Genomic DNA, 22261 nt, shown 5'->3' on the forward strand with positions numbered 1-22261 from the left:
GTCAGTTTATTTAGACATTTCTAGTAACAGTGTTGCAGCATATAAGACTTCTCTTACAGGGAAGAATTTCATTTCAAGATCTTTTTTTTTTTGTTTACATATAGGTGTAGGACCTCAACAACATCAACAGCATCACCAGCATATTCTCCAACAGAGTATCAGTGAGGACAGCCTGCAAGATGAACCTCTTTATAGCAGGTAAAAAGATACAGGTTTCTTTTTTTATTAATTACTGCAAGTACTCTTTTAACAATTGCCTGTGCTACCTTTTCCAACTGGTTCTACCAACTCTAGTATTGTTTTTTTAATATTAAGATATAGATTACAACATTGACTCTTCATCTTTTTTCCTTAATAGGTCCCAGCCACATCGTCTGCAAGCCCAGGGCTCATCATCTGAGGGAGAACATCCTGGTCATGACATCATAAACAAGGATATAATCCAGCAGTACCAGACTGGTGCCCCTTATCGTGCATGGTCCCCCTCACAGCCCGGTCTATACTGGAGTCAGGAGGCTGAACAGACACCTAGACAGCAGCAGACTCTCCAGGCCCAACAGCAACTCCAAAAACTCCACATCAGATCACCAGGCAACCTGCCTGGCCACCTACCCCACAAACAACAACCACTCCACCCCCTACAGCAAATCCATGATCAACAGACATATGATGGAAAGTCAGAAAATCCAAACTCTCACATTTACGCTGCCTCCTTCTCATCCCGCACTTCTCCTTTGTCCCAGCAACAACAGCAAAACTTAGGATCACTCTCCTCTAAGGTCCCCTTACCCAGCTCCACCACCCCGTCCATGCTTCTGCAGCAGATCCAACCTGTCTTTGCCACCCAGAACCTGGGATCCCAGGCCTCTTTGCCTGGTTTACTGGTTCCTGTGCGAATCCAAACCCATGTGCCATCATTTGGTAGTGTTATGTACACAAGTGTTAGCCAGCTAATAGCCTCCCATGGAAGCGGAGCACAAGGATTAGGCTCAGGAAGGCAAGGCAGTGTTGATAACAGCAATATGTCTCCTCCCGTTGGGGTTTTAAGTGTTAGCAAGCCACCTACAGGAGTTGGAGGAGGCATGAGTGGAGCAGGTTTCAACTTATCACACTTCCTGGGGCAGACTGATGGTGCATTGCTGCGCTATCCTCCCTGGAAGGGTCCAGATTCACTGCCAGAGCAACGTCTGAACACAGGGATCCCACTGTCATTAACATCAGGCACTATATCCACAACAGACGCCTCAGGATCTGGCATTGGAGGCGGCAAGCGCATGCTTTCCCCCACCAGCTCACTTGAACTCTTCATTGAGACTAAGCAGCAGAAAAGAGTGAAGGAGGAGAGGATGTATGGACAGATTGTCAAAGAGATGAGTGCTGTGGAGCTGAGCGGAACTGAAAGCAGCAGCAGGCCTGAGAAGGGACGAGGTCAGAGAGCCCGTCTAAAGAGTGAAGGTTCGATGGATGATTCTGAAAGGATGTCCTCTTCTCCTCCACTAAGTGACTTCCCGATTGCCACCAAGATTGCCATTCCTGTCCGTTCCTCTGCCCCCCACATCTCAGATGTCCCCCGCGCTGAGAGCTTCACCCCTCCTCTCCAGATTGTCACAGACCGTTCTCCTGTTTCAGGTGGCAGGGACTCCCCAGAGGAGCTTGATGTGGACGATTCAGCTCCAGAACCCAACTCTAGCCCAGAGTCAATGATCTCATCCAACGATGCAGAGGATACTGATAACACAAAGCAGTCTACACCTAACAAAATCCCTGTCAGCATGCTGGTTCAGCTTGCTGCCAACCAAAGCGGAGGATTAGCCGGAGCTGTGGGTCAGACTCTGCTGCTCACAGATGTGGCCGATGTCCAGCAGTTTTTCCAGTTCCCTAGCCTGCGCACCATGAGCAGAGTCAGCTGGTGTTTCCTAAACTACACCAAACCCAACAGCACCCAGGCTGCTTTGCGTAGCTCCGTCTACAATTCATGGTGTGTCAGCTCATACAATCCCAATCCTCTCAACCTCAGTACCAAGGCTGCACTGGCTCTGCTCAGGTCCAAACAGAGGATAAACACTGATTCGATGTACACAACAGCAGCCATGTCACCACCCAGTTCTGGAAAACTGGTGTCATCTGTGGCCTGGAAGCTGAGGTTTGATCAGGTATGTCCTATAATGATGTGAAATATGCAAAATAATCTAATTGTGCATGAATGGATGCAAATTTAGTGAAATACAAGCACAAAAAGTGTGAAAAGATGTATCCTACGCTGTCTTTCATACTACTCACCTCTTCCCTTTTCCTTTCTTCTCTCTTTGCAGTTGAAACCAGAGCTGATGCCAGTTGATGTCAGTAATTTCGGGAGGAAGATGAAGGGAGTGGTGTCATGGGACCGCTCGAAGGAAGAGCAAGTAGAGAAGGAGGTCTCAGCCAAACAGCCCGCCACGGAACCAACCCGCATCAAGATCTTCGAAGGCGGGTACGTCCAAAAGACATACATCTTTAGTAGCTACAGCCTCATAAAGTTAGAGAATACTTATCCCAAGTGATGTCAAAAGTTTTCTGGTGACTGAATTGACAGAATAACTGCTTTCTAGTAGTTTTTGACCTCTCTGAAATCAGAAAGATAGATATAACATTTAGACACTGAAGTGAAACTAGTGGGCAATTTGAAGGGGTTGAGGGAGGATGTCATATCCCTTGTCATTAAAATGATTAAACTGTATTTTCTTTGTTGACCTACCATCACCATGTACATGGATATGTGCACTGGTTGGTAATGAAGGAGCACGGAGGTTTTCCCATTGATCCTTTCCAGTTCTTTTGTGACTGAAAATTGTATTTAGTAGTCCAGTCCCTCCAAGCCAGACCATTCTCTTCCACTGACATGATGCTGTATAGAAAGGTCTGGCTACACTTCATTATCATTCTGCCATAGTATTTGTCACGTGTTGCATATCTTTGTCAACACTGTATCTCAAACGTATGTTCAATGACATTCACAGACAATGTTTTTTGTGGTAATAATTAGCTAGACTTCGACAGTGATTGAGATCTGGGATTTTGAGCATAATAGTGAAAGAGAGAAGACTACAGACCTGATTGTAAACCTTAAAGAAACATTTAAGAGTAATGAATCATCTTAACAAACAAACCAATGTCTGAGCAACATAACAAGCACAGTATTGCAAGATGTTTTTGTTCTCTCTTTTGTTTTAACATCCATCGTAGTAACATTTGTATGCAGTTACCGGGTTACAATGCACAGTAAGATTTTAACTCCTTAACAAGAGGAAAAAGACAACTGTAAAACTGGGATGAGAAGAATGTAGCAGACAGTGAGACATATAAAATCAGAAAATAACAAATAAATGAAAGTAAAGCTTTAGAACTCATGCAGTAAAACAATGCCTTGATAAAATAGGTTTCAGGATGGTGTCTGCAAGTTTCAGATTATCAGGCAAAGTGCTGAAGCCTCATCACCTTTTTGTTTAGACCAAGATTTGGAAACAGTAAAAGAAACCCAGCTTGAGGTCTGCGGCTGAATAAGAGTCTCAGTTATCTGAACTCCCCTCACATGAATGAGATAAATGGAGTCTCAGACTCAAAATACTGAGCTGTCATTGCCTTTTGTCTTTTTCTTAATCCTACCAGCTGAATATTCAATAAAAATGAACACTGATGGCCTTTGTGTGAACTGTAAGGACATCTGTTTCATCATGATTAGTCTGAAAAAGTCTGCTTAGGTACAAAAAAAGAAGACTTATCCTTTTACAGCCTATTCTTTGGGCTTAATTTGTGCCTGTGAGGGTCAGGCCAATAGCCTGAGCCTGGTAAACCCATCACAGGCTAAAGACTTGAGCTGCATTGCTGTAATTGGACGTCAACTTCTATAATTCTTGCTCTCACTTTTATAGACTGATGTGAAGTGGGATCTGTCCCTCATTAGTTGTATTTTAAAGGCTTTTCACGCTGTTTTTCTAACATCAGCAACTGTAATATTTATTTGTTTTCTTAGTTGCGTAGCATAGAAGGTCTTTTTCACAATCCCATTAGATGTCTTCATTTAATGTATACGCTCTATTTTACTTTTTCCACTTACAAATCATTCATTTTATTATTCCATATAGTTATTTAGTATGTGATAGTTTAGATTGCATTATTGCTGTTTTAATGCACACTGTGCATCTTGTCACCCTACCGATCCTGAACATCACGTCTTTAGCAAGCTTTGGTTACATTCTGATGGACAAGTCTAAGAACAATTTTAGCAGTTACTTATTGTACACACATTTTCTCTATACAGTGCTGAGAGAGCACAGAACATATTGTAAATGTCCAACTGTCGCTTTTAAAATGTTTTTTTATGCCTGCATGAGATGAAGGACCTTATTTGGAGCATTTCGCTTCTAGCTTTGTGAGCATGAATCAGCTGATGAGTCACAGACAGAAGAGAGCAGCAAAACACTCTTTGGCAGAAACAATCAATCAAACCATCAATCAATCAAAACTTTATTTATATAGCACTTTTCATACAATAAAATTGCACCACAACGTGCTTTACAACATTAAAAACATTAAATTAAAAACAAGAAAACCTTTCCCTCCCACCCTGGGTATGTACACATATACACACAACTGCACATACACATGCATACACACACACACACACACACACACACTCTCACCACGGACTGTAGGGAGACATGGCATGGCACTGAGGATCATGGAAAACGCCTCCATTGGGATCGTCCACACAGGGAGGAGAACAAACAATAATTTCTGGTGTTTGAACTGCAAGGCTTACTAACTGGGCAAAAAGCCACAGGTTCACCTCAGCACTACTAAAGCACCATATCACCTAACAGGGCCCTGCATTACTAATGCCATGTCAAAATCTAATTTTCAAACTTTTATTATTTGTTTCTGTTGCCGTCATACAGATTGTTTTCCCAAAGACAGCTCAGTTTAATCAAATCACAATCCAGTCTGACATCAAAATGTGCAAAAGCTTCATTGTTCAAGTGAGCAAAAATGTATTAGTTCCATAATAAAAAATGTAAAATCGTGAGAATCTTGTGTATTTTCCAGCCTAGACTTTTCTATTGGCCTGCCTCTGCATCATGTGATGTCCGAATTTCTTTAACTGCGCATTAAAAAGAGCAACTAAATCCATATAAGGAGGCTTGAGGGCTGAAAGACGCATCGATCACAGGGCTTTAACCCAGGACACTTAGGCTTGAGTCCAGTATGGGACTATTGTCCATGGTGTTTAAACGCTGTTTATTTTCTTTTGCAGGCATTTTTTATGTTTTAAGTTGTTGTTTTGAAGTCATTGTTTTTAATCACTGTTTTCAGTCACTCTTTTGCTTTTGTTTATCCTGCAAACCCTCTCAGTTAAATTGAAGTAGTAAAACTACTTGGTCATGTTTAGGAAAAGATTATAGTTTATGTTAGAAGTCAACCAGGAAAAGGCTTTTTAGTCACTGTATACTTTCATTTTCAGTTGCTGTCTCTCCTGTTTTCAGTAGCTGTTAGGTTTCGTTTAAGTAACAAAACTACTTGGTTAAGTTTAGAAAAAGATCATGATTTGGCTTAAAATACGCCCATTCAGATGCTAAACACAAAGCTCTAGTTGTCCACAAAGTTCTGCCCCAACAATAGACCCTAAAAAAAACAGAAGCATAGCACAATTTTGCAGTCTTTTTTCTAAAAAATAGTATGCTACCAATGTGAATATTACATTTTTGTGACAATGGGCTGCAAATCAATGCAAACCGACACACGTTAGGTATTGTTTCTGTACAGCAGGTGTGGTTGCAGAAAGTAATGGAATATGCTCATGTCTCCAGTTTGAAAAGTACCTAAAGCTATTGAATGCATGCTCAGATCAGCCTATGTATATAGCATATACACCTGCTTCTAATTAGACAGCAATTAACATTTGAAAAGTTTGGCCTCTTTTGTTAAACAAAGAGAGATTTGTAGTCTGTTATGGTCCTCAAAGTTATTGAAAATAATTACCTGATTTCCAGCTCTACTCTTAGATAACTGGAGCGTGGAGAGATCATTTTCCACCTGAATAGGAAGAGATTTTTTATCGTCACATGGGAACCCTGAGGTTTGATATGGATTTTGAGTAAATAAAAGGTTTTATTTGGGAGCAAAGAAGCCAAAAAGATCCTTTATTATTTATCATGTTGTCAGTAAAGTCACATAAAGCTCATTTTCCACATAGAAAGTACCAGGATTAGAATTAAAGTGTAGATTCAATGGACAAATAAAGCCTATATGAGGGAGTTTAAGCTAGAAACCCCTGTAGAGAGAGACATTCCTTCAGTATCATAATGTTTTATAGTCTACAGTAGAGCCAGTAAGGCCAAGGTTACTGAATGGAACAGATGGTGCAGAGACACACAATAACATGCAAATATATCCTCACACACATACACACACTTACGGGGAGTTATTAAATGCAGCAGACAGTGAAGTAATTCTCTCTTGTCCCCAAAGGACACTTTAGGAGCAATAAGTGGATAAAAGCATACAAGCTGGGTATACAGGAGGAGACACACACATCCACCTACATGACCAGTATGCGTACAAGTCGTGAGTAAACAGACGAACAAAACTCCACGTACTAAATCCTGTAAAAAGAAAAAAGAAAAAGAAAATCAATAAATCCATAAAGTGCAAGTTTTGGCAAAGAAAACAAATCCATTACTGGCTTTATGTCCCCGTCACTTGAAAGTTTCAGTGGTTTTGAAAGCAAATCTCCATCATGATCTTACCGTGTGCTGTGAATAAAACAAAATAAAACAAAATAATCATCATAATTCATTTTCATAACTGGCCGCAGCTGTGTAAACATCTCGACCCAGACAAGCGTTCAGAGGTATTTCCCAGTCCGCCGTGCAGTTGAAAGACATATTCCCCCTCGCCGATGCAGACGGATTGTTTGATGTACCTGATATCTGACCTCCTTTAACATATGAGGCCCTGAGCTACTCATTACCTTCTCCTCTAGCCGCTGCAGAAAAGGACAGGAAACTTCACAGTTCAGCCGCCGTTTTCACTGCTTCTCCACAAAGACAAAAAAAATAAATAAAATAAAAAAATGTTTTCTTTCTCTTTGGCACATAAAAAGTAACCTAAATGTGATGCTTCTGTGGTGGAGCAAAGACAGACAAAATTTACCAGCATCTGACTGGTGGTTGGTGGTAATTTCCCTCCATGACAGACAGACTCTTGCAGACAAGCACTGATCCTGCTGCCAAGTGTCCGCTGTTTCACTCAAAGCCTCATGTGGGATAGAAAATCGCGTCTAACAGTGATGTGTTGTTTTTTTTTTAAGTCTTGTAAAAGAATAAGTGGGACTGCTTAGAGGACTGTGGTTGTCTTTTTTTTCTTTAGAAAAGAAGGAGCAGCATGAGGAGGATGAACACCAAAATCAGAGGTGGAATGTTGCATTGTTTCCCATTTTAGCTTGAAACAAAAAAAGATTGCACATCTCACTGGGGTATGATCGGGTCAACTAAACGCGTTTTTTTTCCCCTTCTTTGAATCGAGTACTTTTCTAATCCAGTAAATTCACAGAAAAAGTAAAGAAAAGAAAAACTGATTAGAATCTTAGATAGTACACATGTGTTTTCTACTTTCCTGATATCAAAATACATTCTGTGAATCATCTTGAGACTCTAATGATACATGGCCATGGCCAAAATTACCCGATTGCAGTTTACTACGGCCGTATCATTATCTGTGCATATAACAGCTAATACATAACATATAAAAACTGAACTGTAAAAATGCCAAAGTCTTATGGCTATTGGTTTTTTTCGGGATCCAGATGCAGCACACAGACTCGACTGCACAGTTTAGCAGTTTTTGTAATGGAGACGGAAACCTGGGGTTTGAATCTGGAGGTGAAGAGGACGTTTCTGTTGGGTGGCTGGCAAAGCAATCTTCCAGTGTCTGGCACTTGATGGCTGGTTGTTCTGAGTGCGGCCTGTGGCTTGCTGGATGGCTGACTGACCATTTTGAGACAGAGGAGAGGAACGTGGCATCAGGTCCGGTGGTTTGCAGGCTTTAGCTTGATAGTGGGAGTGAGCTGGCGAGGAGACGACTAGAGGAGACTGGAAGCTGAGTCACTAGGAAGCTTCAGATTAGACTGGGAGCAAAACATCCATCCAGCCTTCTGTTTTCTTAAACTTACTTGTTGTGGTGGCAGCAGGCTAAGTAGGTTATTCTAGATGTCCCGCTTCTCAGCGACACTTTCCAGCTCTTCCTGGGGAATCCCAAGGCGTTCCCAGGCCAGATGAGATATATAATCCCTCTGGGGTCTCCTCTCAGTTTCATTTGTCCAGAAAACCTCCAAAGTACAGCCCTCTGGAGGCATCCTAATCAATGCCTGAAACACCTCCGCTGGCTATTTTGGAGCACAGGAGTTTCCTCTGGATGTCTGAGCTCCTCACCTCCACTGAAGCTGTGAAACACTGTATAGGAAACTGATTTGGTCACTTTCTGAACTAAACATACAGAGGACAAACAAGAGACGAAGGGCAGTGAGAGAAAACAGAGACACATGAGGAATGGGGAACAGAAACAATGTTACTATGACACAAAATCACATTATTCTATAAAGTTTATATGAAAAAAACAATATAGCTAATATGCTGTATTTTATCAGTGTTGTATCACTCTAAAACCTTCAATAACAGTCAGGTTTTATTTGTAGCTCTTGGGCTTTGCTGCACCTCTTGACTGTTGTGTGGGAATTAACTTCACTGTGTCAATTTATATTTTTGCAATCAAATAATAAAACAAACACTTGCACAATTAAGTGTTTTTTACTTAAGAAACATTTTTAAACTCCTGCCCATCTCGTCCAACCTGCAACTATGATATATCTGATCTTAGATGCATCAAATATAACATCGGTCTTTGACGAAACAGTGAAGCTCAGCACATTTTTTGGACCCACAAGCACCACTGCAGAACATTTTGTTTATCACCTGCTGGCACAGTCTGGCAGAGTTGTTCCTGATTGATGTCCCTGTCTTGTTTTTAATCAGCATTTTGTTGCTGAAGTTGCTCAGGCCGTGGGAAGCAGTTACATGCTGTGGTCGGACTGTGTGTGTTGCATCCACATTGATGTCACGCTCTCCGGACCCTCTCAGGATTTTCTCTCTCTGATGCTCACAGCTGCATTTGAGCAGAGAAAACCTGATTTCAGCCCTATTTAAGCAGAACCTCTGTGTCAGCAAGCGTCTGTGTCCTCGAGCGTGACAGTGAATCTCTACAAGCTGCAGGCCTGCAGACCTTCACCTCTGACCTCTCTGTGGAGGACAGAGAGCCAAAGAGAGTTTCTATGACAACCAGTGAAGTATCCTACAGAGAAAGTAGCAGCATATATATATTATCTTTTTATGTAAAAGTTTTACTACCAGCATTTGCAAAGGAATTTGCTTTATGTCTCAATCTGTGTGTGTTTATTATGTACAAACTGACTGCCCCTTAGGGAAAAATAAAGTGTGGTCAATTGAATCCAAGCTGGCTGTAAAGTAGTTGCAGAACAGTGTTAGACTGCAGATGTACAGTATTTATCTTTATTAAAAAGGGAATAATGAAGAAGGAACAACTGTGACATGATTAAATCATACCTCATTTGCTGGGTAACTGGCAATATTACAAATGCTTTTGTGTGTGACAGTCTTTAAAAAGGACATTTTTTTTTTTACAGCTTTTTGAGTTATTCTGAAATTTTTTAGTCTTTTCTGGTCAAAGATAAATTAAAATTTAAATAAATAATTGTTCTGATTTGTTCATATCATTCAGGAACATTGTGAGAAAGACATCTAAGTGTAATTTTTCTGGCTGGTATTGCAATTAAGATCAAATTTAAGGCATTTTTTTTTAAATTCAAGCTTCAATTCAGCATTCACTGTGTAATAGACAGAGGTTGACATGAATGTATAAAACCAGGGACATGAAAGGTTAACCCTGGTTCTGATGCAAAGCAAACCGTATATAAATTATAATAATATAAATTTCTGCTATTTACTACTAGCACTATTTCACATCATGGTTTGATTTGAACTCAATTAATTGTTCAGACACGTTGATTTATGAAAAAACGTGTTCCTATATTACAGTGGTAAAGAAGCAAATATACAACATGACAACACCACACTGTTTCTTTTTCTGTCTGCCAGGTATAAATCCAATGAGGACTATGTTTACGTTCGTGGTCGCGGTCGAGGGAAATACATCTGCGAAGAGTGCGGCATCCGCTGCAAGAAACCCAGCATGCTGAAGAAACACATCCGAACACACACTGACGTCCGACCATACGTCTGCAAGTTCTGCAACTTTGCATTCAAAACAAAAGGTAGGTTCATTTATTGTCTTATTTTATTTACTTATCTGTCTCTGAATCCAAAGAACACACAGACTTTCCAAGGCCTTTAGTTCAACACTACAGTGACCACTAGATGTTGTACATATTTAAAACGCCGCAATTATCTCATGAATTAACTCTTTGACAAGGAAAAAGCTTCTCGATAATAATTTCATCCAACACAATCCACTGAGACATATGGAACACATGCATAATCACATTTTTCCAGGTGTTAGCAGCCTCTTGAAGCAGATTTTTATCAGGAAAACTCAACATTGGAGCTTTTCGTTACTAGGCTGAAGAATGAAATCCTAAAATGAAGAACTAAGCAGCTAAATGAATGAATAAAACATGCAGACAGGCTGTTTGCTGCAGCTGTGGTCAGACAGGAACCTCCATCATATCAGAGGCTAAAGATGCTGACGAGCTGATATCTGATCCTTAATAAAAAAAGCCATTATCTGCCTGATAGATTTGCAAACCTGTGTGCAAAGTATGTGTATCTGACATTGAGTTCAGACCAGGTTGAGCAATTTTGTCATTAAATTACATTATGTATAAATTATATATAATTTGTAAATTGTAATTTTGTGGTCTCGCTCTTTCTTCCACTGCTTCTATTTCCATTTCAGCCTCTTTCTGTTACACTCTCGTGTTTATGCAGCCAAACAAGCTCTAGTTTCCAGTAAGACTAGTCGAAGGGTCATTAAATGGTGTTTGTGTGTGCCTGTGTGTGTGTGTGTGTGTGTGTGTCTGTGGGTGTGTTTGTGTGTGTGTGTGTGTGCGTGTGTGTGTCTTACAGGAAACCTGACGAAGCACATGAAGTCTAAGGCTCATATGAAAAAGTGTCTGGATCTGGGAGTCTCCATGTCTTCGGTTGAGGACACGGAGGCAGATGAAGGAGGTAGGAAAAGCACACAAGAGCCCACAAACGCACACACACACACACACACACACACACACACACGCACACACACTCGCAGACACTCCAGGAGCTGCAGTGACATCCTGATCTTGTTGAGTGCTGCCTGCAGCGTCTTTGGCTCGCTGCGGGCGTGCAGCGACAATTAGCGTAATGGAAAGCAGAGCTCATCCTGACAGCCAGGACTCGTGTTGAACAACCACACTTGACGCACAAGCTACCTTTAAAAAACAAGGGGAGGACAAAAAAATCTGTTCACCATTTGGTGTCTCTCATTACATTAAAATATTCCCGTGAAAATCTCCTGAAGCGATTTTCTTTTTCCGTCACTTACTCTGAAACAGCTACAAATGTATTAGCTGATGATCACGTTTGACAGGGTTCACGAGATTAAGCCGAGCATTCTGCCATCCCATTAATCAGCTGATATGGAAATAATCTGAAAATTATTACCGGGGAAGATGTTGTAGGCTGAGAGGGATGAACATGATTTCCCATGAAATATTCACAAATAATAAATTCTCGTCAGCTGCCTCTCGAGGCTGTGACAGTTTTTGAACAGATGAGCAGGATTCGGTGTCTCGTTAATCCTCTGATGCCTTGATAATGAAGATGGAAATTAGAGGGATTATTTTTTTATATTCTTTAGAGTTTTTGCCAGGAACAACAACTGAGTTTTTAGTTGTTTGTTGTTGCTACATCTCTTTTTATCATCAAATCCCATGAAAACCAAAACTAACAATAAATGAATCCGACTAACAAGTATTATCTCTGTGCCCAAAGCCTCATAAATGTTATCCCTCTGTGCCACAGAGCTCCTCTGTTGTCCTAAAACTAATAAAAACATGAGTGAGCCTCGCTGTTGCACTGAATGACACGATCCTTCGTGAACATGACCACACACACTGTAGTATATTTTCCAGTGCACCATTCTAATGATACAGAAACTCACCAAATGCTGATCAAATGCACTACTTACTCATGTATATAAACTACAGCTACTCTTGGAAATTACTTTTTCAGATAAAACTGTGTCTTCGTGACCAATAAAAATATGAATAGCCGATGTTGTTGGTTTTGGTCTTTATATTGAATTTGTTCACCATAAAACAATCTAATGTAACAATTATTGTCAGATTGTAAGTAATTGGATGAAATATTGGGCAGCTGTTGACTGTAACAAAACTTTTTGCAAACTTTGTAATTAATTATTAGCAAATTAAGATGCTTCATTATTTTCTTTTTTTTTCTTTTTCTTTGCTAGTCAGTTAAATTTAGAATTTTTGGACTTCATAGCCTCTAAAGTCCTACAGCTGCCACAAGCACTTGTCTTGTTATGCAATTAGACACCATATTATATTTATAATTCTGTATGTAATGATTTTCACTTTCTCTCCACACCATTACTTATGAATTTATGATTATTGTTATGCAGCTGCATCTCAGTCATTTTAAGAACATATTGCATATAATCTCACAGACATGAGCAAATCAAAATGAAGATTTTTTACAGCCTACTGGTCGTCATCTGTGATTTTTCTTCTGTTCATTTATTCAATTTCTCTGGCAGGAATGGTCCGCCATAATGTGTTTTTACTGTTAAGCAGCTAATGTTTTCTAGATGATCTGTGAGACTTCGAATAAACACCTCTGTTGTCTAATTAAGAGCATCTTCTAAATGGCCAACACCTAACGTAATATGCTGCAGGGCTCCTGAGAAACAGCAAGTAAAAAGGTTGGAACCACTTAAGCAGGTGTAGAAATCACGGCTGGCTTGTATAAGATCACTGCTGTCAGTCATTACCGTCATATTTTACCAGTATGGGACTGGTGGCTGGTGGTAATTTCCCACCATGTAGACCGCCAAATTAAATTTTACTTCAGTTGACCCCTGGTGTGTGTTTTGGCCTGGAATTTAATTGGGACACGATCCCACACATGCGTAGGGTTTTTTGGGAAAGAGAGAGCTACAGAAATTTAGTCAGTGAGTCACTGAGACATAAACATTGGTGGTTTGTGAAAAAACTGTTGTATATAAGAGACTAACTGGAAAAGTAGTGCAGTGTTAGTGGATCTGATTTCCGCCCGTAGCGGCTGCCTAAATACAGTTTATTAACTCCAAGCTGCTGCTGCTTCTCTGCGTTTGGAGGTGAACCAAATAAAATTAATCAGAACAGGTCTGGTACAGTGTGCATCTCTGTCAACTTCCACACTTTGAAAAGTGGCAAAAACAAACCAACTTCTAAATTCCCAGGACTCACTATGTTTTCAGTGTTATTCCATTATTGGCCAATCTGCAGGCATTTTAATAATAAAGTCAGATTCAAAGTGTTGGTTACCTGCCAGCAGTAGCTTTGCAGCTACTGCACAATCAGACCTTTCCAACATTTGGCTGAAGTCCAGCAGAAAAACCGACGTGTCGAGGGTTTTGTCTCAAATAACTGAGTTTTATTGTGTTTTAAGTTTTATTGTTTTGAGCTGGTGGGAATGAGGTTTCAGTGGTCTAAACTCTCTCTGTTACCACACATTAATACAAACCATTTTCTCTCTCCACTCATCTCTCTGCTCTTCTTTCATTTTTCATTTGCTTCCTTTATTTTTGCTTCTCCTGTCTCCTCTCATTTTGTCTTCTTCTCCTGTCTTCATTATTCCTTCTTTCTCATTTTACCTCTCCCACTCACACCTCCTCTTTTCTCCTTTTCTTTCTTTTCTTATTCCTTTCATGCCTTATTTTTTCTTCTACTTTCCCTTCTTCCTCTTCCTTCTCTTCATTCCTTTCCTCTGTTTTCTCTATAAGATGTCGGAGAGGAAGGTCAGAGATCCTCTGAGAAGACTTCCAGAGGTGCCATGGAGCACCAGTTCTCAGACGCTGACGATTCTGAGGGCGGTGAGGAAGATGGTGATGAGGTGGATGATGAAGACGATGAAGAGGATGACTACGACGGTGACTCCACCCCGAAGACTCGTTCGCGCTCCACCAGCCCTCAGCCTTACGGCCTGCCCTCCATGTCCATCACAGCCGTGGCCTCTTCCCACCCTGCGCCTCACCTTTCTCATCACTCTGACCTCCTGGGAAACAGCAACAAGCCGCCTCTGTTTGGCTACTTCACCACTGTGCCCAGTATCCAGATCACGCCGCAAGCTCCGCCCAGCGACCCGGCCGCCAGGGATCGCTCTCAGACCGACTACCAGCGAGGACAGCAGCGACCGCTGGCTAGCAGGCTGCTGGTTCCACCCTCCTCCTCCTCCTCCATGGATGAAGACCTCCCAGTCCCCTCTCCAGACCTCTCCTCCCCCTCCTCCCGCCTGTCCTCACCCGGGTTGGACCACTCCGGCTGTCCATCCCCCATCTCCCCATCCTCCTCACCCTCATCCCGCCGTTACCTCTCCCCACGTCGGGACCTCTCGCCCCGTGCTGGACGCCTCTCACCCCGGCGGGATATCTCTCCGCTCCGTCACATCTCCCCTAAAAGGGACCTCGGAGCAGCAGGGGGATACCGGCGAGACCTTTCGCCCAGAAGGGGACACCTCTTTCTGCTCTCCCCTCTCTCTCGGCCCACGTCTCCGGCAGGGAGGGACTTCAAGCGTGATCTTTCACCACGAGGCCGCCACAGGGGGATGATCCGTCCGGTGTCTCCTCGCAGAGGGCTCCACCAACACCTGCACCACCAAAGGTGAGCTTGAAGAAGAAACAAGGGTACTTCTGTGAGATAGTTACCTCAGTGTTACCCTAATTTTGGGTCCATTTTCAGGTGATTGTTCCATATCAAAAAGGCATGTCCTGAACCCAATCGCAGTCAGAGATAATCATGACAATCTAATCAGTTTTGGCATAAGGCTATGTCCAGGTCTTTCTTTACATCACTTGCTATGCAAAAGCAACAAAAAATATTGCAGACACAGTTATCACATGTTCCACTAGGATTTGAAGTCTTTGTCTTCTTTTATTCCAGTTTTATTAAATGACTATTGTCCACCATGAGGTCATTAAACCTCAAAGAAGTCTCTGTCATGGTGCTCTTTTACTAGCTAAACCTCCACAAAGCTTTCTGCTTGCCAACATAGACGTGCCCTTCTCCTCTGGTCGCTACAGTATTAGACAGTAAAAAGCTCCATTTGGTGGTGCAACCAGGTACTGCAACTAATCTACGATACTTCAAATATGTCTTATCTTGGAAAAATATCGGCAGATACTAAATATTCAATGATTCAGATCAGATCAGCAGCGAAAAACAACTTGATTGGGGCACCCCTAATTTCAAGGATTCCCGTCACCTCTGTTTGATGCATTTTAACCAACAAAATGAAAACAACCTGTATAGTTCATTAGGTCTGATTCCAATTATAAGTATTGAGGGCAACCGTTGACTGATATTTATGAACGATACATATTTTCAGAAAAAAAATGAAAATCCTGGTGTCGAATTTTACACAATAGCACAAACTCCACCACAGAACTTTATTGAAATGTCAGTGTTTATTTAAGCTTTAGATATGTTTAAATAAAACTTTTCAAACTTTATCCTTCAGGGTTGATAGGCTAATACTAAAGCCTGGATGGTGGGACGCCGCTCGAAACCACAGAATGCTGTTTATAGATAGAAAGGAGCAGCTACACCGGAGCACATTTTAGAATGAATATGTCTTTTGCACTAATTATCATATCTAATATCACTAATAATTTTCATACTGTTTAGCCTTTTTATGCAGGTGCTGAGGGTAAAATCAAGTCTCAACAATCAAAATAAAACAAAAGTAGTTTCACTTTTATTCTGGTACTTCCCCTCAGAGCAACAGTAAGGCAGCTTTCCCTCATCATATCCCCTCAAACAGCAAAACTTATTCAGTTGAACTTACAGGCGTCTCTTTTTGTGAAGAAATAAAGTTGAACAGATGAACTTTTCACTCTTGGTGAGGATTTAATGTGATATTTCTGCTTGTGTGTGACGAGCAGCCAGCAGAGTGGAGCTCGAGGCCTGAGGCCGAGTCATCAGACTGGAGTGTTGGGTCAGGGAGAGTTCGGCCCTCTGGGACGTCGCAGAGCCAGCGCAGAAATGGAGACGGTAAGAGTCTGATCAAGTCCACTCATTTATCACTTGATGTTCTAATTGTGAAATAATTTTGTCTCTGTTTTGTATGTTCTTCCAACCTTTGTCTTAATCTTCTTTTAGTTTGCTGAAGTTTCGGCTTTTGTACACTTGTTAGTTTCACATCCACACTGGAGGTGGAATGTTAACTTGATGTTTGTTATACACTGAAGGTTAAATGTGTTCGGGTTATTTGGCTTTATAGCAGGCAGTGAATTTTTAACTTTGGAGGGAGCTCTTTACCTGTTCAGTTGTCTGGGTGCTCCTGTTTGTTTCACAGGGTTAAGTTTACTGTAAACATGGTAATAATTCAGCAGCAGTTAATCCTGGTTTCTCTGAACAAAGCCCTCACTGACTACACTTTAAGTTTTGCATTTTGCCTTAAGTTTAGATCGTTTTTATTAGGTGTGGCAGCAGAACACTTTGGCAAGCTGAGGGGAATTTTTAGCATCCTTGTTAGCAGGACTGCATTTCTCTTTATGACTCAATACATTAAAAATAATTGAAGGCTTTGTCAGAAACATTTGCCTCGTTAAAGAATACCAATAGGCAACATTAACATTTATGGAGTCAACTGATTTTCTGAAGATGGGCGTTCGGTTTGTGACTTTCATGTGGAAAACCCAAAGAAAGAGGAGGAAAAAGACGAAGGAAATAAGACACAAAGAGAGAAACTGACGGAGACGAAGCAGAGAGAGGAGAACGTCTGGCCGACAAAGCAGAAACATTCAGAGAGGATGAGGGAATACAGAGAGAGTCAGATAGACTGAGAGTGTTGGAGAGAGGGATGATTAAAGATAGGGCTGCTGGGTTGGTGGAAATGGGATCTTGGTTGGTGGCAATGTGGTTAATAACGGGGCTGTTTTCCTTCTTAAGGGCCCTTCTTCAAACTCGGGCTCCTGCTGCTGGTCCCACTTAAACAAAGCAGAGAGTGAGAGCGACTCTGCTTGGATAACTGACCGCTCCTCAAATAACACAGTCATGTTTGAACAACCATTATTCATTCGTCTGTAAGACATTTGACTGAGCCTTAATGCTTCTATTTGTTTTCTTTTTTATATTACCTGCTGTCCAGCACCACCACACATTTCTGTTTTTACACTTGCCATCAAGTTTTATTGGTTTATTTTGTTACATGAGATCTGGTTTTCTATCACAAAGCCTCAAATTTGTGTTTATTGTGACTAGCACTGACCAATAATGTGTGTGTATTGATGTTGTGGGTTCGTCTCTCCAAATGTAACTGTTGGAAGACAATTTATCAGTTTGATTTTCTGTGAAAGAAAAACATTTCACATCAACTCATTGGTTCACGATTACATTCACAGATAGCAGCATGTTTTTAACTTCACTTTCGATTGTCTTTGTAGGACCATTGTCCAGATTCACTGTCGCCAGGGGAACGGGACAAGGGTGGTAGCCGTGGCAACCAATCCAGCCCTCCCCACCAAGTCTTGTTCAGTCACCTTCCACTCCATTCACAACTCCAGGTATTTCAGTTTTGTAATTTTTTCATTTTTTTAATCTTGTAAATCAGATTTTATTTCTATATTCGTTTAATGTATTCTATTAAAAACAAATTACTTTTAATATTTTTTACATAACTAGCTTGAATTTTTTACATTTAGCACATTTATGATGTTCTAAATTATTTTCTAAAATTTATATTATTGTGTGTGTGTGTGTGTGTGTATATATATATATATATATATATATATATATATATATATATGTCTTTTTGAAATTTTTCATTTTCTGTATAATATTTTTTATTCTAAAGGTAATTTACTGACTGTTTTATATTTTTTGATGTTGGAAGGATTTTGTTAAAAAAAAAAGAAAAAATACAAATATGTTCTAGAAATACACTTACAATGCGATGAAAATACTTTAAATACCTCAAAATATTCTGGCAGATGAGTTCGACTAAAATGACACAATAAAAGAAACCCAGCAAAATAAATACAGACGTGAAAGTGGCATAAAATATATTCAGCATGATTTAAATGTATTACACTACTTTCACAGTTTTGTTTTGTCATCATTATAAGTTAAATTTCAAGTGTCAAATTCCAAAAAAAGACAGAAACAGTCCCTCTAAGTCCACTGGTTACGACTGAAATTGTGAGTCTTTGAAAACAGGTCACAAAGATCCAGTCTAATTTTTTAGGGAAGCTTTGATAATTTCATAAAACTGCTGATGGAGCAAACGTTTTCTCACATAGGAGTAAATGAATCATTATTAGGGACTATTTTCAGTGGCGGACTAACACATATCGAGTGCTCCAGTGAGTATTAAGGGCAGCAGGGCAGTGTATGTGGGACTGAGGAGTGTGTTCTTGTTAATGAGGGATCATGTGACCCAGCTGAACAGTGTGTCTCACTGACGTGTGTTTTATTTTCCCCTCAGGTGCGTTCACCTTTCCCGATGATCCCCATCGGAGGGATCCAGATGGTACACTCCGTCCCCACGTCCGTCACCACCCCTCTGGCCCAGCAGGGGGCGCAGCAGGTGGCCTCCCGCCTGTCGCTGCAGAAGAGCACGTCGGAGGACTCCACCACCGGTGAGGCCACCTCCCCACATTTCACCTCCTTCCCCGAGAGTCGGGGACGAAGAGGAGTAGTAACAGAGAGGGTGAGGGAATCTACGTCACCTCAGCGGTCCTCACAGGAGAAGGAGGGAGGAGGAGTGAGGCGGGAGAAGGAGCAGGAGGAGAGCATCCACACCTGCACCAAGGCCATCGCCTCCCTCTGCATCGACTCCGAGGAGAACGCCGAGAGAGGAGGAGGAGGAGGAGGAGGAGGAGGAGGCAGAGCTCCTTATTCCTCCTCCTCACCTTCAGCACCCGACTCCCATCAGCGGTCTCCGCCGTCTGCCCACCCGTCACCGTCTCCTCCTCAAGGTCCCGGGATTCAGCACTTTAGCGGCCTGGAGCTCAGGCCTCCCCACCCATCCATCCCTGCCTCCCCTCACTCCTCCTCCTCCTCTCCTCACCCTCCCAGCCCTGGATGTGACACTCTACAGCCTCCAGCCTCATCCAAACCTCTTAAGCCAGAGAGAGACAGGGAGGCAGAAAGCACAAAAAGAAGCAAGGACGTGTCATAGTGCTGCAGAAGGAGAACAAGAGGAGGAGAAACCATGGATGTCTTTTTTTGTTGTTGTTTTTGGATAATAGGAAGGGATGAAGTGCAACAGAGAGAGAAGAAAACGACGTTTGCACACTTTACACACACACATTTCTTCTAATTCAGCTGACGCACACACACACAGACACACTCTCTCTCTCACACATAAACACAATGCATACAAAGAAGAACAGCTCTAGTCAAAAAAACTAACTGAAACGGACCTCTGCAGTTTTAATGTATGTGTACAGCATGCCTGTTTTAACCAGGGCCTCCTATCAGAGACTTTCTTATTTAAAGAGGATTTGCATACACATGTACGGTAACTCCCACCAACACGAGCCCGACCAAAATAAAAAAGGACTCCAGTTTTAAACGGTACGTCAAAAAAGAAAAAAAAATTGGACAGCTACGTGTGTGCCTTTTCTTTAATCAGTTTTTTTTTTTTTTGCTTATATTCTTATAAGCAAACAAAAGCAGGAAGGTAAATGTAAATACAGTACAATACTATCATGTTTTGCGTATCAGCTTTGTAATAAATGCAATCTCCCTCTTCCTCCCCCTTTCTTCTTCCCCCAACTCCTGCATTTCTTTTTTTTTTTGTTGTTGTTTTTTTCAGACACCTTAAAAGTCTCGACAAGCGATGTGAAGTTATGGATATTACTATTACGTACGGTTGCACTAAAACATATTTTTATATGAGTGAAATTTTAAAAATGGCTTTTTTGTGTACAGCAGCAATTCTATAATACTATTTATTATTGTTACCATGTTTCATAAATTGTACATTTTTTCTTAAATGTCGTGGATGCCTTTTTCTATGTAAAGCATGGGTTTTTTGCTATCGCTTACATTAGGGCGAGGATATGTACACTGTAATATGGCTTTATATGTTAGACCTATTTATATACGTCTAAGTGAGCCCCCTCTACTTGGAAGTATATACACATAGAAGATTTACCAGAATATTTACCCAGCATATGAATACATACAGTATATAGAATCTATCTATCTATCTATCTATCTATCTATCTATCTATCTATCTATCTATCTATCTATCTATCTGCACTTAACATTTAGAATGACATTCACATTAAGGTTATGGTAGTTTGCTTGTACATTTTCTCTGCTACTCTTTGCCTGTCCCTGGTTGTGATTTTTCCTGTTTTTTTACTTACTTTCGTGGTATTATTTCTTGGGTTTTTTTTGTTTCGATTTTTACAAGGCACAGACCTGCTCTCAGCATTAAATGAATGAACATGCCTTCTGGCTCCATGGCATTTTGCTTCAATGTTGGCTTTTAACTCCGCCCCCTTCACGCGAACCCCATACTCCGCCCCAACATCCACCTGCATTCGAGATTCATCTTGAGGAACGGTAGCTCCACATTACTGAATAAACAAAGATGTTTTGTTTTATTTCTTCCATCAGATAGCTAAATGGGGAAAACATTCCAGTCCGTGTAAATATTCAGTCATCTCCCCCTAAACACATTTTTTTTGGCATTGATGCACATTGTTGCCATGGCAATCAACCCACAACTTATTTAATGGCTTTATTTCTGGGGACACCTATACAAAAACATACACCAAACTTCCTGACAAATGCACCTTATATTTCTTCTATGGAAGTCCCAGCACTCTGATCAGTTTTTGTTTTTTTTTTTTTTTTGCAGCGAATTTTGATTGAGATTCAAGGGTTCAAGAGGGGAACTGCTCTGCACTCTGAACCCTAAAGCTGTCTGAAAATGACCGAATAATATTAATAATAATTATACATTTGACAGTTGTGACATCGAGGCTTTCTGCACTGCTTTTTTGGCCCTTCTGTATTCCCTCCGCCATTTCTGAACATCCCTTTTGTAGCTAAGCAATATTTAGCCAAAACTCTGCTCACCGGCAGGGAGTGTATTTGTTGCAAGGCAACAATAGCGTACCTTAAAATCCTAAAATCAGGGGAAGAAGGGAGCAGCTGTGGTGATTTTGGTGACACAACTCTTTTCTCTTTTTGACAGTTTCGGGCTGAGTCGGGCAGGCTGCAATGTGAGTGTGTATCTCTGTATTCTGTATCGGTGTGTATTCGACCAGTATATCCTCCTCTTACGACTTTTTTCTATTTCAATCCTCCCTCTGTTATGTACACTTATCATGACGACAATGATGTCTTTAAAAAAACTATTTCTCTCTTTCTGAAGATATCAAAGCACAAGTCATTGTATAGAAATGACAACAATACAAAAAAGGACAAAAAAAAGGTAAACGTGCATATAAAAGGGTAACTTTTGTGATGGTGTTCTGTGGAATTAATACGAATATCATGTATGACCCCAGTTGCAACAAGGAATCGCAGTAGAAGTGGAAGAAATGGATTGTTGTTTTCAAATAAATATGAATAGAATAACTTGTGTGTGTCTGTGTTTTACCAAGGATAATATATTTAAGTCTTCAAAGTCACACCGTGCAGTATTTTGAAATGAACGACACCACCGTTCAAAAGTTTAGGGTCACTTAGAAATGTCCTTATTTTTGAAAGAAAAACGTTTTTTTTCAATGAAGATAACATTAAATGAATCAGAAATACAGTCTAGACATTGTTCATGTGGTAAATGACTATTCTAGTTGGAAACAGCTGATTTTTAATGGAATATCTCCATAGGGGTACAGAGGAACATTTCCAGCAACCATCACTCCTGTGTTCTAATGCTACATTGTGTTAGCTAATGGTGTTGAAAGGCT

At 40.9% G+C, this 22261-nt stretch overlaps 1 protein-coding gene across 3 annotated transcripts in view; it reads left to right on the forward strand.

Annotated features, from left to right (window-relative positions):
- The window catches only part of hivep2a (HIVEP zinc finger 2a), a 126860-nt gene extending 104934 nt beyond the window's left edge, over positions 1–21926 (forward strand). For all 3 annotated transcript variants that reach the window (XM_023267747.3, XM_035947031.2, XM_023267748.3), the window contains 9 exons: positions 105–198; positions 359–2153; positions 2313–2470; positions 10206–10381; positions 11193–11294; positions 14110–14986; positions 16267–16375; positions 17770–17889; positions 18810–21926. In XM_023267747.3, the coding sequence (XP_023123515.2) occupies positions 105–198; positions 359–2153; positions 2313–2470; positions 10206–10381; positions 11193–11294; positions 14110–14986; positions 16267–16375; positions 17770–17889; positions 18810–19505 (4127 nt within the window). In that variant the 3' untranslated portion in view covers positions 19506–21926. The remainder of the gene's footprint in view (positions 1–104; positions 199–358; positions 2154–2312; positions 2471–10205; positions 10382–11192; positions 11295–14109; positions 14987–16266; positions 16376–17769; positions 17890–18809) is intronic.
- The last annotated feature ends 335 nt before the right edge of the window (positions 21927–22261 follow it).

The sequence above is a fragment of the Amphiprion ocellaris genome, chromosome 12, assembly GCF_022539595.1.
Source record: "Amphiprion ocellaris isolate individual 3 ecotype Okinawa chromosome 12, ASM2253959v1, whole genome shotgun sequence".
Taxonomy (NCBI): Eukaryota; Metazoa; Chordata; class Actinopteri; family Pomacentridae; genus Amphiprion; species Amphiprion ocellaris.